Raw genomic sequence first — 18,900 nt, 5'->3', positions numbered from 1 at the left:
TGTGTTTACTTTTCAGTTCACTGGCACATGTTAACAGCCATCTTTGGTGTTCATGTCAGAAGTGCTTCCTCATGATGACAGACAAAGAAACGTTACATTTGTGCATACATAAAACATAAAATGGTCGAAGGGAATGATTTAAACTGGTTAAAAAATGTACTAGCATGTTTCTTACCCCCACCAAATCATGAAACCGGTATTATAGAACAGAATAAAATCAGAATCGGAATAGATTCAGTAAATCAGAACCATCACCAGATTCAGTGTTCTAAACAGAATCAGTATCATATTTTGAATCAGTCTCATAAACAGAACCAGAATCATCATACGGTACGTGCCCACAAATGTATGTCAGCTCTCTGGGACAGCTTGCTAATGGTTTTTAAATTCGTCTAAATCACAATGTTTGTGAATGTCCTGCTCAGAATTTTTGATTCTTTCCCAGTTAATTCATTGGCAAATTAATTGTGCATATGACAAGTAAAGTTACAGAGACTGTATAATGTGTTCAGGAAAGATAATAGTTGCCTTAAAACCAAAATGAGCTTTGAAATGTTTTAGAAAACAGGAAAATGTTTTAGAAAACAGGACGTGAACTTTGATTTTTAATGCATTGAAATAGCACCTTTTTGCTTAATTTTTACTTAATTTTTTTTTCTTCCAATTTTAAATGAATAAGATTTAATTATTAATGCTTTTATTTAAGATCATTTTAGGATCGCGTCTCTGTTGGTGCTTCTTCGTAGTACTTCACTCACTTAGACACTGATTATATGGTGCTCATAAATGAAACGATATGTTTACATGCATTTAAAAAATAGTTGGGCAATGGGATCCACCCATCAGTGGTTTACTTCCTTGAGCATGCCATAAATCCAGTTATGGCAGTATATTTAATTGCACCAATTCTCTCTCGCTGTTATTTAAGGAGCTATCTGTATGTCAAAGTGCATCACTGAGATCAATCTGCCATTGTCTCAAGCATTTTTTTTAAAGGATGCTTGTCTGTTCGGCGGTAATCTGATGTGCATTTCATCTGAATACTCAGCAGGTCAAACACGACAGAAATGCAGTGTGTTTCTGCTTCTTTGTGTCACAACTCTGTCTCTGTGTGTGTGTGTGTGTGTCTGTGTGTGTGTGTGTGTGTGTCTGTGTGACCTGTCAACAACTGATGTACAAGATTAGATAAGAATGATGACTGATCTCACCATTTACACATAAACACAGAGAGTGAGAGAGAGAGGGTGGGGGGGACACATACCTGTTGGTAATGTGACTAACAAACAGCTTCTTTCCCTGGGCCATTTGGACTGCCAATAATCACTGAACACTCACACACACACACACACACACACATTTTACACACTCTACCTCATAAAATGTGCAATTTCACTGTGCACTTTAAACAGAAAGAGTACTTTTCACCTGTACAGTTCAAGTGTTTTTTTGTATGCTCTTTTTAAATGTTTATTAGTTTAACAATTTATTTATTTCTTATCCATGCTTTTCATGGTATTTTATTCAGTGCACTGGTTTTGAGAAGAGTAACCACAGTTTTCATTGTACTTCTTTGTGCAATGACAATAAAATGTTTTCTATTCTACTCTTGCGGAAGAACTGCATGTTAATATTTTTCCTTGTGTCTTCAAAGCTGTTTAATACCAGACGTGTCAGACAGCAAATCGTTAATCGTTATAAATTAGTGAATTAGTGCAAATGTCTGTATTGTCTCTCGCTTTTACCTGAAACACTTCTTATACACCTTAAATAAGATTTAGAGGCCTAGTGAAGGTTTATCTCCGAGCATAGCGTAATAGAAATTTAGATTAAAGCAGGAAATTTATCATCATTCTTATCATTTATGAGATCGTATCATGTCCAGAGAACAACATTTTGTTTTCGTCATTCCTCTGAGTCACATAGGCATTCACCATTAATTCATTCGCAGGTTATAATACGAATATGAAGATTCAGTCAGATTCAATTATACAATAAATGAGAGATTCAGCTGCAGCAAATCTTTATGACAAACGTAATGCAAAGTCATCAAAGTCGTTTATTTTCTGGTTACAAGAGGAAGAGTTTAATAGATCTGCAATGCAGGAAGTGAGGCAGGAAAATAAAAAATAAGACGAAGAAGAGATTAAAAACAGTAAAATCGAGTTAAATGTCGATTTAAAATGGATCGTTTGATTAAAATGAGGGTTTCCAACAGGATTTTCATTTAGGATCATTGTTAACATGCAACACTCGCTAATGATGAGTCGTTCACAAACGAGTTGAATCATTAAACCGACTCTTTTAAGTGAACCTTCAGAGCTGGCTTGCATCCACTATCTACCATTATATTTGCATCTTAATATAATAAACATACTTCCGTGTAATTATACTTGTTGGTAATTAACTAAACAGTAGACTTAGTTATATTAATGCATTAAGCTATTTAGGAGCCGAAAGAGTTAGTTTTTACTCAGTCATACTTTATCAGACTCCCACCAAGTACAACCCAGAGTATCGTCTTTAAGATTTTAAACACAATCAATCCCATCAGCGTTCACGGAGCGTTCATTTTTCCAAGTGCATGCCTATAATAACCCTGGAATATACCTCAAAGCTATTAATGTTAACCTTAATTCGTCTTTGCTCTTGTTTGGATCAATTCCAAAATCTAATCTGTTCGTCTGTTGGTTAATCTATAAAAATCCTACAAACATTCTTGAGAATCTCAGGGGAAAGAGTGCCACCTTGTGGCGGAGGTGAGAATAGAAATTTATTTTACTTGAATTTAAAATAATATTTTATCACTTTTCTACGATTTACTTTTATGTAGTTATATGTAGTCAGTGACTGAATAGAATATGTTTTATTGATAAATGTAAGATTTTTTTTAAATAGTAAAGTTGCTATTATAATTATTATGTTTAGGGTTGTTTTGGCTCAGACGCGCCACAGAAATACATAAAGTGTGAAGACTGAAGTAAAATTATTTGCTATTTTGTTTATTGGGGCATGTGATCAGTTTAATAGAATCAGGCGACACCCTAATTATATAAATATGTTAATTTAATAATATTTATTGTTTAATAACTGCAGTGTAAATGCGAAGCAGCATAGCAGTCTTAAGAAGGGAAAATGATAAAACATCGTAGAATATTTTTTATAGTTTTTGATCAAAAATTGGATTTACACATTTTTTACAAAAGAAAGAAAGAAAGAAAGAAAATATTTTTTGATAAGAGAAAATAGTGCCGTTTTTTCCAAGAAGAGTGAACGTCATGGTTATCGTATATATCACTGTCGTTAAAATCCATGCGAACGAATGAATTCTTTAAACCTTTATTTATTTTTTAAAATCTATTTAGCCATAATGACCGTGTGTTTTCGCTTAAATGAATGAAATGCTTTAATTTCATGACATAAAACCGCAAACGCTATTACTGAAACAGACGGACTGCGTAAATGGTGCGGGGTTTTGACACAGAGAATGGTTCAAACGGTTTATTTCCGGCGCCGGCGACTGTCGCGAACACAGGTACTCCGGATACGTCAGAGTTGCCGCCATGTTGGAGGGGGCAAACTCCTTAAACAGAGCTCATTGACTTGACTCATGACAGCAGAGTAAAAAAAAAAAACAGCTCGCGTTTGCTCCAGTACACATTCTGCTATTCTTAACTCTTTTGATAATAAATAGCATTGTTTTTAATCTTTAATAAACAAAAATGTGGTTGGCTATTTTGTACAGATGGAGCACAAACTTGTTAAATGTAATTTTCTTTATCAGTACAAACACATGTGCTGGATGTAAAAGCTTTCTAAATATTTTCCCATTTTGTTCCGACCTGATGTGAGCGAACCGAGTCATATTTTTTATTTTATTTGTGACCCTTGGGGTGAAATTTAGTACTTTGTCGAGTGGTGGCTTTGACTTAGTGACAGTCTGTGTATTTCTTTATGTGATTCTTTTTTAATCTTATTTATTATTGTTGCTTCCTGATATGAAATTTTTATTTAAAAAAAAAAAAGATATTTTTCTATTTGCTACTGGTTTGATTTTAGTAATCTGTTATTTTTCACTACTGATTATTTACTGTTTTCTCAACAGCTGGCAGTTTGTGATCAGCTCAATTCAATGTCCATGTCTATGGATTCAATCTAATTATCACTGTCTAATTCTAATAGATACTTGTTTAGTTTATTTAATTACATACCACTGTGTTGCTGCTACTGAAGAGTAATAAGTCAGTTAGATATCGAAATGTGTGTCTGTTCATTCATTCATTCATTCAATAATTCAATCATCTTCATGAACCAGTCAGGGCTGTATTAGCATAAATGATCCACCTCCTGGTATGTTTTAGAGAAGTGGGAGGAAGTGAAGGGCTCTGGGAGCTCATGATTATACCAAGGGCCCTCGAGTTGTGAGGTGATGATGCAATCTCTGCCATATTACTTTTAGATAAAATTTTTTTTAAGTTTCACAACAAAAGACAGCACATTGTAGACAAACAAAACAACAAATACAAGAACAAATGACGAGAAGACAGGACTTATGTGTCCCATGTACAATGTGCGTACAGGAGAAAAGAAAACAGGAAGCAAGAAAGGGAAAAAAAGTATTTAATCATACTATGTAGCTTGATTAATTTATTTAGAAATGTTTTATGCCCGTGCAACACGGTGGCTTAGTGGTTAGCACTGTTGCCTCACAGCAAGAAGGTCCTGGGTTTGAATCCTGGGTTTGAACAGGCAGGGGCCTTTCTGTGTGGAGTTTGCATGTTCTTCCCCTGCCTGTGTGGGTTTATTCTGGTTTCCTCCCACTGTCCAAAAACATGTACATTAGATTGATTGGTAATTCTAAATTGCCTGTGTGTGGTTGTCTGTCTATATGTGTGACCCTGTGATGGACTGGTGACCTGTCCAGGGTGTAATCTGTGCTGGGATAGGTTCTAGCAGATCCCCATGATCCTAATTAGGAATAAAGAATAAATGTGTATAAAAATGTGGGTATAAGGATGGATGGATGGATGGATGGATCGATGTTTTATGCCTGTAAGAAATCACACTTTTCGAACTGGAATTCGTTTAGTGAAATTCGACGGGCGGACCGTCATTTCTCAATAGACTTACCAGCTACAATAGACCTTTCCAATATGGCGGATAATTTGCCGTATGCCAGTACCTAACAAAAATGGCGCACGGCGTCCTGCATAATTACAGCGCAGCTTTGACACAGAGAATGGTTCCCGTCTGTTTCATTTCCGGCGCCGGGTGACTGTCGCACCTATCTGTGTTGGAGGTTTATTATTGTCCTGAAGAAGCGAATGATTTGTCCCTTTCAGCGGTTAAAAGCAGAGCTGCAGGCTTTCCTGGAATAAACAGATTTCTTATCAGAGTTCTTATCAGGTAAAGGTCAAATTAACTGATTATATTTTTTAAAAATTCTTTGTGATGGACAAATCACTCTAGTGGTCACGTCATCTGCAGCTAGCTGATGTATGCTAATGGGCGTTTTCCTCTGCACTGTACAGTAGATTTATAATAATAATCATTTGCAACACGCAAAAATCAGTTATTTAGATATTGGTATTAAAAAGCTGGAGTGAATATTGGAAGGCTAACACGCTAAGCTAAAAAGTTGACTAGCTACAGAGAGTTAACTGTTAACATTAGCACCACATTAGTTAACTATTCTAAGAGCAGTTGATCAGGATGATGGGTAGTAAATGTACATAATATTTAATAACACTAAATGAACAACTTTATACGCGTTATCGTTAATAATATGAATTCTCGATCCTGATTGGTTCAGAAAATATTCGTTCAGCGGCTTTGACAGTAGTTCCGGTTAGAGGGCAAATCACAGGTTTGTATTAATGCGCCCGTTAGAGAAACGTCACCGTTTCTATAGCAACAGTTGCAGTAGGACTTGTATAGTGGATGAGCTGTATCCTTACGCTTTATTAAAAAATGTACAAAGACGTATTGTTATTTAACAAAGAAGAAAACCGTCAATATGGAGATGTTTTCTGTCAGGAAACGTTTATTTGATATTGATATTTGTTTCTGACCGGTGACCACATGTCTTTAATTTAAATGCCCGTCTTGTTTAACGTTACTGCCAAGATCACTGCTTTTATATAGAGAGATGTAAATCCCTCAGCGTCTACTGAATGTAATCGGTTATGGATATATATTAATAAATAAAAATGGTCTTTGGGTCATGACCGAAAGGACGAGATCCCGGATACAAGCAGCCCAAATGAGTTTCCTCCGTAGGGGTGGTGGGGCGTTCCCTTAGAGATAGGGGGAGGAGCTTGATGTAGAGCCACTGCTCCTCCACATCGAAAGGGGCCAGTTGAGGTGGCTCAGGCATCTGTTACGGATACCTCCTGGACGTCTCCCTATGGAGGTGTTCGGGGCATGGCCCACCGGGAAGAGCCCCCGGAGAAGACCCAGGACACGCTGGAGGGACTATGTCCCTAGGCTGACCTGGGAACGCCTCGGAAGAGCTGGAGGAAGTGTCTAGGGAGGGGGAAGTCTGGGCATCCCTGCGTAGAATGCTGCCCCCGTGACCCGGCTCCGGATTAGTGGAAGACAATGAATAAAAATGAATACAGCACTCTTGTGAAGTCTGTGATTATCTGGCAGTGAGAGAGTCCTCCTCCCTCCTCCCTGCTCTTACTGAAGACGAGGGAGTTCTTGCGCTTTGTTTCATTTGATAAATCCTCATCGCTCTATAAAGACGCACAGCAGGATGTCTATGGCCAGGAGAAGCTCGTGTACACCCCGGGTGAGTGAACGGGGTATAAACGCTCATCCTTGCTCTAATAGATTTTGAGATTAGTCATTTTTAACACTTTATTGGAATTCTGTGGTTCTGCGTAGTGCTGTCTGGTGCTCGTAAATGTAATGTATTTTTATATTCTGCTCACCGAATCCAGAGCGTTTGAGTCGTCCCGTCTTCTCTGTAAATCCAATCCGAAGCCAGAATTCCCTGCTTTCTCTTTTCCTGCTGAAGGCGAAAGGAGATCTTGTTAAAAGCAGTCTCATCCGTCGACTCTGTCCCGGTCAAATGTGTTTAAAATATATTTTCTGTTTGTTTAAAAACAAAAATATTTTATGTTCATCTGTTTCTCTGTCTTGTGATAAATGTGCCGTTTTCTCAGTTTGATAAAGGGATCAGTGATCTGTCCTGGTCATGCACTAATAGCATGTGATGTGCAGATGACTTTTAGCAGTGTAGGGATGTGTACACACACACACACACCCTCACCCTCACACGCAGAGTGGTGTTTTATGATTTTCTTTTTACTAAGAATGGACCCTTCTCTCTCTCTCGCTCTCTCTCTCGCTCTCTCTCTCTCTCTTCAGCTGTCGAGTGGAGTGATAGTGAGGATGAGTGCAGATGGAGGGAAGCCGGTGAAGGTGGGCTCTCTGGTGGAGGTGATCGGTAAAGGGCAGCGGGGCACTGTGGCATACGTTGGTGCAACACTCTTCGCCTCAGGGAAATGGGTGGGAGTCATCCTGGATGAGCCAAAGGGCAAAAACGATGGCACTGTGCAGGGCAAGGCCTACTTCACCTGCAAGGAGAATCATGGGATATTCGTCCGCCAGTCTCAGGTCAGAACCAACACACACACACACACACACACACACAGCTGTGGATAGACTGACTTAACTGTTAGGAATAAATGATGCCTGGTGATTTATCTCTGTCTCTTCCGTATCACCGTGTCCTCAGATCCAGCTGATTGAAGATGGAGGAAGCTCGGCTACTTCACCTGACACACCTGAGTCAGGCATCACTAAAGTGCCTCGGAAAGGTACGAGCGCTGCTTCTGACTCGACAGCGGCACAAATAGAAACGTAGATAAATATCAGCATGAATGACAAGAATGGGATGAATAACAGAGGAAAAAACGGATAAACACAGCTAGAAATATCAAATATCATTAGCATAAATATATGAAAACGATATATACAGAATATAAAAATAGGGACAAATAGAGATATGGGTCAGATACTGTTTTAAATAGAAATAATACCAGGTGTTTGCATTAAATCCACCTAAACACAGGAATTTAAAGGTTATATTTATAAATAAATATTTTTAAGGATCAACTATACATTGATCAGCCATAAAATTATGACCACCTGCCCAATATTGTGTTAGTCCCCCTTTGGCCGCTAAAACAGCCCTGACCTATCATACACTGTGTATTCTGACCCCTTTCTATCAGAACTTCTACAGCAGTTTGATCAACAGTAGCTCGATTGTTGGATCGGATCACACGGGCCAGCCTTCGCCCCCCACGTCCATCAATGACCCTTGACCGCCCATGACCCTGTCTCCGGTTCACCACTGTTTCTTAATTGGAGCACTTTTGGTAGATACTGACCACTGCAGACCGGGAACACCCCACAAGAGCTGCAGTTTTGGAGATGCTCTGATCCAGTGGTCTAGCCATCACAATTTGTCCCTTCATCAAACTCAAAGCTCAAATCCTTACACTTGTCCATTTTTCCTGCTTCTAACATCAACTTTGAGGACAAAATGTTCACTTGCTGCCTAATATATCCCACCCACTAACAGGTGCCATGATGAGGAGATCATCAGTCTTATTCACTTCACTGGTCACTGCTCAGAGCGTTATGGCTGATCGGTGTACAGATCTTAATATCATGTGTTCGACTCTATTAAAATAAACACGGTATTATCTATTATTTCATCTTGACTTATGAATTTTTTTATTTCTTGCTGTTACAGAAATTGCAGAAACACCCGGAAAAGGAAGCAGACAGGTGTGTCCTTTCTCTAAAGATTCTCATTGTTTAATTCCTGTAGCTTCTCGTTGATTTCCCGTGTTCCTTTTGTGAAGCATCCTGTAGCTCTGTAGCACTTTAAAACGACTTTATAAGATGAACAGACCCTGCACTGGACCACCGTCCATGGAAAAGGTCTGCTGAGTCTGATCTGTTTTTGTTTGTCTTATTTATTTATTTATTTAAAATGCCTGGTACAGTTTTTCTGGTTTGTGTCCCTATTTATTTATTTATTTATTTATTTATTAGTACTAATACTGACAGAAGATCTGTTCTCTTGCATGTATTTGTGTGTGTTTGCTAACACGATGTTAAAGACTCCAACTACGAAGAAGGTACAGCTGTTTAAGTGTTTCATGTTCACTGGATTTCTTTTGGTGTCATCTCACTCGGTTTGGTCTCCCACGGAATGAATCCATGGCTCTCATCTTTTTTCCCCTTCCCTCTTCTTTTGTCCCATTGGTCACGTTTTCATTACAGCGATACACTCATCACCCTGTGGATTGACGACATTTGTTCCGAACCCATTTTTCACTGGGATGTTGTGATATCGTTGCTGTAGTGTTAATAATAAATGAAGAGATAACTAAACCCAGAGACACCTAATAAGGATAAATGCTAAAACCTGACCTGCATGTTCTGTCATCATCTCTGAGAATGCTGTTGATGCTCACTGCTGTGTGTTTCTGCCTGTGAAATCCCTGGTTTTTATCTTTCCCTCTTTTCTTCCCTCCCTCTCTCTTTTCTCACATGTGAGACATGTTTTGTCTCTCTCCATTTGCTTCCTTTTTTTTTTTTGCTTGCATTGTCTCACTTCTTTTTTCCCCTTTCTCTCACACGTTTGGTTTCTCGCCTGCTCTTTGTCCATTTCATTTCACTTTTGTTTCTTTCTTTCCTCATCACCCTTACCTGTCTTTCATTCCTTTCTCTCTCTCTCTCTCTCTCTCTCTCTCTCTCTCTCTCTCTCTCTCTCAATTTCTCTATTAATTTTGCTTGTTGTCTCTAACTCCCCCAAACTCCCTCCCTGTTCCCTCTCTCTCTTCCCCGATGTCTTCTCCTCCAGGCCGTTGTGCGCCGTAGTGCCAAGGTGAGCATGAACACAGCAGCAAGGGATTCTGGGAAATGTAGTTTCTGTAGTAATTCACAAGCACATGTCTTTCACCGTGTGCGCAGTCACACACTAGCTCAAAATAACTGTTCAGTGTAGATTATTAACACTCAGAGTGTACAAGCTAATATACGCTCTGTATTCACGTACAGTGGAATACTCCGGGACGACTCTCCTACTCCAGCTCCCTCCCCTCCCTTGTAATGGTATGTCCTAAAGTCCCAAAACTCACCATCAGCGTGGTGGTACAGCCCAGTCCTGGAGGTGCTGCGAAAAGACACATTTTTTAAAATATCCAGGAAATTGGGAGATGATTATTGGCGTAAAATTCATTTAATACCCAGCGTTCCCTCCCATGACTGAGCTATATGGTGTTTTTATGATATGGAGCACGGTCAGTGATTCTTACTTCTCAGGTCAATCTGTTCACATGGAACTTTTTTCTTTTTTTTGTGTGTAAATCTTCTTGGGTAAAATTTCTGGTGGCACTATGGATCAACACAGAGGACTGATCCTCTTGTATACTGAGTAGAAGAACTGAGATATAGTTTCTTTCTTTCTTTTGTAATGAAAGCACAAACCTGTATTTACTCCCTTTCTTTTTATTGCTTGTCTTTTCCCTACTTCTCTCTTTCTTCCCTTTTTTCCTCTCTCTTTCTCTCCCATTTTTAATTTTCTATGCTTATGTCTTGATTTCTCCCTTTTCTCTAGACCGGCCGTCCTTCAGCTGCTGCCTCCGATCTCTCAGGATCAGTCTTGCTGGAGAGCGAACCTGCCACTCCTTCCCAGAGTGCACTAGGGGCTCCTGTGATGCCACAGCCCAGCAGGACCTCTAATGAGCCTCCCAGCGGCCCTGCTCCCTCTATCTCCAGCAAAGTGAGACTGAAATAATAAATAAATAAATACTGTAATAATATGTATACTAAGCTTGCACAGAAGATAGCTTTTACAATTCCTATACAGTTCTGTGATTCGCTCTGTATCTCCGTCTCAGGAGGAAGAGGCTCTGCGTGCTCAGGTGAAGGATCTGGAGGAGAAGTTGGAGACACTCCGTATGAAGCGGACAGAGGACAAAGCAAAGCTGAAGGAACTCGAGAAGCACAAGATCCAGCTTGAGCAGCTGCAGGAGTGGAAGAGCAAAATGCAGGAGCAGCAGAACGAGCTGCAAAAACAACTCAAAGAAGCCAAGAAGGTCACACACACACACACCAGTGCCAACCATGGATCTAGAATTCTTTGTGGATTTTAAGAAATAGAATAAATAAATTTAGTACATCCCAGCACCATTACTAAATTCACACTGTTGCTTGCTTTGTTTTGTGTCTGTGTGTGTGTGTGTGTAATGTGTGCAGGAAGCACGTGACGCTCATGAAGCTAAAGACCGCTACATGGAAGAGATGGCAGACACAGCAGATGCTATTGAGATGGCTACTCTGGATAAAGAAATGGCAGAAGAAAGGGTGGAGTCTCTGCAGCAGGAGGTGGAGAGTCTGAAGGAGAAAGTGGAAGAGTTAACCATGGACCTGGAGATCCTTAAACACGAGATTGAAGAGAAAGGTGGGACGTGCACACATACTGTATACTGATATCTGCTATTCAAATCAACCTGTGTACCACTGTGTGTTGGATTATTGTGTGATTGATTGATTCTCAGCCGTAGAAGTTGCGACAGTTTATGATCAGTCTGAGGTTTGACTTTCATGTTCATGTTCTCCATGTGCAGGTTCCGATGGTGCAGCTTCCAGTTATCAGGTGAAACAGCTAGAGGAGCAGAACGCACGACTGAAAGAGGCGCTGGTCAGGTGAGCATTTTCTGTTATTTTCACGTTTATTATTTGTTTGGAAGTATAGAGTAGAGTTGAGCTTCTGGCTCTTGTGCTAACAGCTGCTTGTTGGCTTTGTACCCAGGATGCGTGACCTGTCCTCATCTGAGAAGCAGGAGCATGTAAAGCTGCAGAAGCAGATGGAGAAGAAGAACTCGGAGCTAGAGACGCTACGAGTGCAGAAGCAGAAACTGCAAGAGGAGATGAAGCAGGCCGAGGCCACAATCGATGAGCTTAAAGAGCAGGTCAGATAAAAAATAAACAGAAAGGTCGGTCTGTAGTGTGTGTAGCAGTGTAGTGTACAAGAGTCTTTTACTCCACACATATAGATGTGTGTTGTTTCATTTTACTTTATTTTATGCCCATATGAATTTGGGTTCAGTTATGCTGTTAAGGAAACTTGGAACTTGTTAAGAAGCTCCCACTTAATATAAGTTGTTAAATAGTAAATAAATGGTACGGTGTGTTCTAGGTGGATGCCGCACTGGGAGCAGAAGAGATGGTGGAAACTCTGACTGAGAGAAATCTGGATCTGGAGGAGAAAGTGAGAGAGCTGAGAGAGACTGTCAGTGACTTGGTAAGACACACACCAATACTGATCCAGACATACTGAAATATATATCCAGATGGCACTAATAAAGGAATAACTGAAATGCTTAATATCTAAAATAAAATGGCAAGAAACATGTTAGACCCTCCTGTACTCTGACCCATGATATTTGGTCCTGTAGGAAGCAATAAATGAGATGAACGATGAGCTGCAGGAGAATGCACGTGAAACAGAGCTGGAACTGCGCGAGCAGTTGGACCTGGCAGGAGCTCGAGTCCGGGAGGCCAACAAGAGAGTGGAAGCAGCTCAGGAGACTGTGGCTGATTATCAACAGACCATCAACAAATACCGGGAGCTCACCACTCACCTACAGGTCAGACATGTGGCAGTCCCACAGAACCGGTAGATGGACAGCTGAAATGATATTGATGCTGTGTGACTGATCTAGTGGCCTGTCATTTATTTAGCCACTTTCTCCTCTCAAAAACAGGAAGTGAATCGAGAGCTGACCAATCAGCAGAGTGCCACAGCCGAGCAGCTCCAGCAGCCTCCCGCTGAGCTTTTCGACTTCAAAATCAAGTTCGCTGAGACCAAAGCTTACGCTAAGGTATTGCTTCATCTGTGGACTCAGCTCTGATTTTATACATTATTCATATCATTATAAAAGTTGCATAGCTGTGTTTTTGTTTCTTGTTTTTGTAGGCCATTGAGATGGAGCTGCGTAAGATGGAGGTGCAGCAGGCGAACAGGCAAGTGTCACTGCTTACGTCGTTCATGCCCGACTCCTTCCTGAGGCACGGAGGAGATCATGACTGCATCCTGGTGCTGCTACTCATCCCCAGACTCATCTGTAAGGTACTACAGCAATTTAGAAGTCGTTGACTATAGTTAATCACCAGGAATGCAGGAGAATTAAGCACAGGAATGTTCTCACCATTCACTGGAGCAGTGCTAGAGCAGATCTGAAGTTTACTACTGATTGTTATTTTTTCTGTGCTTCTGCAGGCGGAGTTGATCAGTAAGCAGGCTCAGGAGAAGTTTGATCTAAACGAGAACATCACAGAGCGCAGTGGGCTGCGTGGATCAGCAGGGGAGCAGCTTAGCTTCGCCTCGGGCCTTGTGTATTCCCTCGCAATGCTACAGGCCACACTGCACAAATACGAGCAGTACGTATCAGCAAAACAGAAACAGTGAGAAACACCTAGGAGAAAAAATACATCAAATCTTTATCTGTGTGTCTGTTTCTCTTCTGCTCTCAGGGCACTAAACCAGTGCAGCGTGGATGTGTTTCAGCGGATGGGGACTCTGCACTCTGAGATGAGTGTACACGAGCGCTCTCTCGACTTCCTCATTGAGCTACTGCATAAAGATCAGCTAGATGAGACAGTGCAGGTGGAACCTCTCACCAAGGCCATCAAATACTACCAGGTACATGTTTTACCATTCACAGATCTTCGAAATAAGATTGAGAGAAAATGTTCACATTGCACACAACTTGAATCTTTCATGAATTTTCCTATTCTAGCAACTGTACAGCATCCACCTGGCTGACCAGCCTGAAGACTGCACCGTTCAGCTGGCAGACCACATCAAGGTACACACAGAGTAAATGGAATAAAAACGTTCAGCATACCACCTGTAATGAAACCTTCAGCAACACTTATAATGAAGATAAAACGTCATTAGCAATGCCTTCACACCAGATGAAAAGCATTGATCAACTCTGGATAAATGACAGCTTCAGTAATACTTTTACAGCACCATAAAGATGGATTCTGTATTTCTCCCTTCAGTTTGTCCAGAGTGCCCTGGATTGTATGGGGGCAGAGCTAGGACGCCTGCGTTCCTTCTTGCAACCTGGACAAGAAGGGGCGGAGTTTATGTTGCTGCTGAAGGACCTGGAGACTTCCTGTGGAGACATTCGTCAGTTCTGTAAGAAAATCCGCAGGAGAATGCCTGGGACTGATGCTCCTGGGATACCTGCCGCACTCTCTTACCTTCCCCAGGTGTGTTCATCCACGTGTACATATCCAGATCTATCTGCCTTTACTCGAAACAGTGTTTGTTTGTATTCATAGCTGTGTGTGTGTGTGTGTGTGTGTGTGTGTGTATAGGTGGGTGAGGCCCTGGCGGAAAGCAGGAAGCAGCTGAGTTGTGTAGTTGCAGCTCTCCAGGAGACAGCGGCTTCAGGAGCTCACCTCATTGCTACCCTTTCAGAGCAGGAGGGGCTCAGTGCACTTACACTCGAGGATGCAATCTATAAAGCACTGGAGCAGGTAAACACACTTTCCTTCATGTGAAACTGGAATTGAACATGCATAAGAAAGGTTTGTATATTTCAGTAACAAATTGTGTGCGTAGATTTACGGTTCTCAGGGTCAGAACCTGCGCGAGTGCCTGCGTCAGTCATGCAGCGCTGTCATAGCAACCATGAACAAGATGGCCACCGCCATGCAAGAGGGAGAGTATGATTCTGAGAAACCGCAACTTGTGGTGAGATATACACACACACACACACAGAGTGCCTGACATCTTTTATACACCTTATTGTCCATAAACCTCAAAATAATAATATACGCAGTACAAATATTAATATTAATTGTAAAGCATGCCTATAATCCTAACCTACACATGCATATTTGCGTATGTGTTACAGCCTCCCCCTGTAGAGCTGCGTTCCGCTGCTCTGAGAGCTGAGATCACCGATGCAGAAGGACTCGGCCTCAAACTGGAGGACAGAGAGACAGTCATCAAGGAACTTAAGAAATCCCTGAAGATCAAGGTGAGACACAAAACCCTGAGTCAAGTAACTGACTGCACTTTAAATTACATTAATAGCTTAAATGGAGACTGAGAGACTATATTCACATCGTCTCTCTTTCAGGGGGAGGAGTTAAGCGAGGCGAATGTGCGTCTGAGTCTGCTGGAGAAGAAGTTGGACACATCTACTAAAGATGCAGACGAACGAGTGGAGAAGATCCAGACCAAACTGGATGAGACAAACGCATTGCTGAAGAAAAAGGAGAAGTGCGTTCTGTGTGTAAACGTGTGCATATCTGTAAGAAACTCTGATATTTTCTCATCTGATATTTATGCGAGATATTTGTGTGTGCATGTTCAGGGAGTTTGAGGAGACCATGGATGCACTGCAGGCTGATATTGACCAGCTGGAGGCAGAGAAGGCGGAGCTTAAACAGAGACTCAGCAGCCAATCACGGATGACTATCGAAGGGCTGCGTGGATCACCAGCGTCAGGCATTGCCTCCATTGTCACAGGAGGCACTACAGGTGACAAACACTCACAGTTAGGATAGAGTAGTTTTTCAAAGGCTGCTGTGACTCCACTGATCACATATGGAATTATTTATTATTATTATTGTTATTGTGATTCTAAACCTTTTTTTCATTATCGTTTACATTGTACTGCATAATTGGATGAGTGTCTGTTTGTGTGCTCACAGGAGGTGTAGTCTCTGGTATAGCGAGTGTACCAGGTACCGTTCAAGTGGTGGATTCTCCTCTTCTGAAGCAGCAAATGGATGTTCAGAGGCTTGCAATCAAACACCTGAAGAATGAAAACTACAGACTTAAGGTGAACAACACAGGATCTTGGGACAACCAAAGAAGAATCATCAAATATATTATTCAAAGGAATCAATTGTTTAAATTATAAAATATTTAAAATTCACATTTCATCCAAGATTCTGACAAACAATTGTCAATCAGAAGAATCGTAAATGAATCATTGAATCATCTTAGACGAATTCATCAAAGAATTGTACACTCAAGGATTATTATATAAACAATTTTAGACTCATCAAATGGTTATTAGAGAACTACTGAATCAGAGAATCAGTATAATCTTCACGTTCACCTCAACCTTTGAATCATCCAGGCAGAGAAGATGAAGGCCCAGCTGGCGTCTCTTCCTCCTTTGAGCGTGCCCAACATGGCCGGCGTGATGAAGGACGGCTCACTGAATGATGGCATTTCTGGAACTCTGTACCGGAAAACGGACCTGCTGCTGAGCAACCTGCTCAAGATGAGCGCCGGTGTCAAAGTGGTGGACATCACAGGGAAAACACCTGGTGTGTGTGTGTGTGTGTGTGTCTGAGAGAGAGAGAGAGAAAACAAATCATATTTTGTTGTATGTCTCACTACATTAACGCAAGTCGTCTGCTTGTATAAATGGATAATATAAAAATATCGTCTTTGTTTTATCAGTCACATTAACTTCTGTAAGTAAAGGATAGGTGTGTGTAAGAGAGAGTATGTGAACCCTAACGTTGTAGTTCTCTCATTCCACAGTAAGTGCCAGTGCTCAGCTGTTGGAGCAGACGGCTAGACTGCAGTCTCTGAGCGATGCCCTAGACAAACTAAAGGTAAACACAGAAGTAACAATGATGTTCATTTGCATATATGATTTTCTTTATTCTTATATTAATTAATGTTTTGTTTCTTTTACCATCTCAGAATGAAGTATCGGAGCATGTAGTAAACCAACAGATGGGAGCTCGAGTTCGGTCCGATTTTGCCACGTTCCCTTCATCGACATTCATCAAGGTGAGACCACACATACTTTCATATCGGCTCTTCTGATTCTCTTCTCTTATTATGATCATCGCCACTTCTGTCACTCCTAGTTTAAATGTAAATATTCGTCAAATTATTCAAGATCTTTAAACTATAGTTTATCACGTATACATACAGACAGAAATAACATTCAATACAAATAAACTTCAGTATCTGTTAAACCAGGCTTGTGTGCTTTTTATGTTATATCTCTAATTGACTTGATGTACATTTCTGTCGGTCGCTGTCTTCCAGGCGGAGGGGGAGAAGAAGTGCGGCACCGTTTTGGTAGGTAAAGTGATGATCCCGTGTTCTCGCGGTAAAGAGCAAGCCCACTCTCTCGTCCTGTCGCAGCATCAGCTTCAGCGCGTGCACCACCTCCTCATGACCTAATCGCTTCGTTTCATCGGAACACGCCTCAGTCAGGAAAAGACTGCTCCACCTATCAGAAACACCCTTTCACAGCACTTCCTGTCTTCTCTCAGGAACTTCAGTCCAGGCTTTTTCATATTTCTGTCTTTCCAAACCAAAGAGAATCACCTCTGTTCAGTAGCTTCAGGTTATTCAAGGTCAAAGGACATTTCAGGCTCTGCTAGTACAAACCTTTTTATTTGTACTTGATTGTTATTTTTTTGAATGATTTCACTCTGAAGAATTTGTACCTCGAAATCAAACGGAATCTAAAAATTTGTTAACACTACCACTGAAAAAGTATTCCTACTTCTCACCTGCTCTGATGACTTTGGACGTCCTTGAATATGAAGTATTTCGAGATGCAGTTTTTAACGCGAGACAAATGAAGCGATGCGGTTTAGATTTTAGCAACAAAAAAATCAACTAGGTAAATGGTTTGTAGTTTATTCGTGGCTGTAATTCTGGATGCACGCTCCATGAAAACAACGTATATACAGATTTATGCAATTTTTTTGACGGTCTCGGAAGCAGTTACTCTGAACGTCACTACTTTATACAAAGCTTGCTAACTTTAGAATAGTCTTCACAAGGGATACCCAAATCCCTTACTCATTCTTTTTGATATGATCTTAATATTAGAGCCAAGTGCTATTCGAATACTGTTTCCACTTTAGTCATTACAAGCAGCCTGCTTCCTGTTGTTTCCTTTCAGTTCATTCGAAGCAAACGGGAACACTAAATTTCCTGGTTACAATGCTGATTAAATGGAAAAGAATTCACTAGCCTTGCATTTCTCTTTAACACACAGAAAGGACCAAAACAATACCAGGTGTTTTTCTAAAATTGGTTGCAACGAATGCAGCTCTCTCACTTTAACTTGCGCTATTGGCATTATTATTGTTTATTTAAATGTCTTTCACTGGTATGGGAGGAAGAGTGTTCACACCCTTTAACTAATAGGACATCATTTCATCCCTGGCTAATGATCTATGTAATGCAATATTTAATGACTTTTGCATTTGAACTTAAATAAATAAAAGTAAAAAAAAATTCTGTAAGGGCATTTCATTCACAGTTCTGATATCGCTTTTATTGTGACCAATAATAGTACATTTATAGACCTTGACGGATGCTAACATTTATACTCTCATTTATACAACTGAGTAACTGAAGGCTAAGGGCCTAGCTCAAGGGCCCAACAGTGGCAGCTTGGTGGTCCTGGGATTAGAACTTGCATCATTCCAATCAGTAGGGAAGCGATAACTCGGTGGTTAAGGCATTGTTCAAAAAGTTGTGAGCCACTGCTGGGCCCTTGAGCAAGGCCCTTAGCCTTCAGTTACTCAGTTGTATAAATGAGATAAATTTAGGTCACTTTGGATGAGGGTGTCTGCCAAAATACCATAAATGTGGTCCAGCCACCAGTGGCATTTCCTTTAGTGTATGCTATGCTTGCATGAAATTGCTACTATATCCAGTCACATAGAGTTCATGATTTCAATTCGATTTGTACTCATTCCCAACACCAGAAAAGAATTTAAGTGACACCAGAGCACAAATTATGTGTGTGTAGAGCATTAGGGATCATATAAAGTCCCCTCTGAACCTACTGG

The 18,900-nt window shown here is 40.7% G+C and overlaps 1 protein-coding gene across 5 annotated transcripts; it reads left to right on the top strand.

Moving 5' to 3' along the window:
- The first annotated feature begins 5,250 nt into the window (after positions 1 to 5,250).
- dctn1a (dynactin 1a) lies at positions 5,251 to 18,841 on the top strand. Of its 5 annotated transcripts, XM_058385226.1 has the most exons (30): positions 5,251 to 5,403; positions 7,372 to 7,620; positions 7,742 to 7,823; positions 8,768 to 8,802; positions 9,141 to 9,158; positions 9,887 to 9,910; positions 10,084 to 10,137; positions 10,643 to 10,807; positions 10,926 to 11,123; positions 11,284 to 11,488; positions 11,655 to 11,733; positions 11,840 to 11,999; positions 12,227 to 12,331; positions 12,486 to 12,677; positions 12,795 to 12,911; positions 13,007 to 13,159; positions 13,310 to 13,470; positions 13,564 to 13,732; positions 13,830 to 13,898; positions 14,098 to 14,310; positions 14,419 to 14,580; positions 14,666 to 14,797; positions 14,961 to 15,086; positions 15,189 to 15,331; positions 15,426 to 15,592; positions 15,766 to 15,896; positions 16,200 to 16,392; positions 16,613 to 16,686; positions 16,778 to 16,867; positions 17,132 to 18,841. In XM_058385226.1, the coding sequence occupies exons 2-30, from the start codon at positions 7,396 to 7,398 to the stop codon at positions 17,267 to 17,269; spliced, it is 3,780 nt and encodes a 1,259-aa protein (XP_058241209.1). In that variant the 5' UTR covers positions 5,251 to 5,403; positions 7,372 to 7,395; the 3' UTR covers positions 17,270 to 18,841. The 5 variants fall into 5 exon arrangements, with proteins under 5 accessions (XP_058241209.1, XP_058241210.1, XP_058241211.1 ...); XM_058385227.1 differs by lacking the exon at positions 9,141 to 9,158; XM_058385228.1 differs by lacking the exon at positions 10,084 to 10,137.
- Positions 18,842 to 18,900: the final 59 nt, after the last annotated feature.

Source organism: Hemibagrus wyckioides, linkage group LG29 (assembly GCF_019097595.1).
Source record: "Hemibagrus wyckioides isolate EC202008001 linkage group LG29, SWU_Hwy_1.0, whole genome shotgun sequence".
NCBI classification, from domain to species: Eukaryota; Metazoa; Chordata; class Actinopteri; order Siluriformes; family Bagridae; genus Hemibagrus; species Hemibagrus wyckioides.
The sequence above is the reverse complement of the archived record's forward strand: the minus strand, read 5'-3'. Positions and strand labels throughout refer to the sequence as shown.

What these genes read in the sequence shown, in the direction of transcription:
- dctn1a (XM_058385226.1), top strand. Translation starts at nt 7,396, where the DNA reads ATGAGTGCAGATGGAGGGAAGCCGGTGAAGGTGGGCTCTCTGGTGGAG. An exon ending in AGACCAAAGCTTACGCTAAG is followed by an intron (nt 12,912 to 13,006) that starts GTATTGCTTCAT and finishes TTGTTTTTGTAG; the next exon opens with GCCATTGAGATGGAGCTGCG. An exon ending in AGAAATCCCTGAAGATCAAG is followed by an intron (nt 15,087 to 15,188) that starts GTGAGACACAAA and finishes TCTCTCTTTCAG; the next exon opens with GGGGAGGAGTTAAGCGAGGC.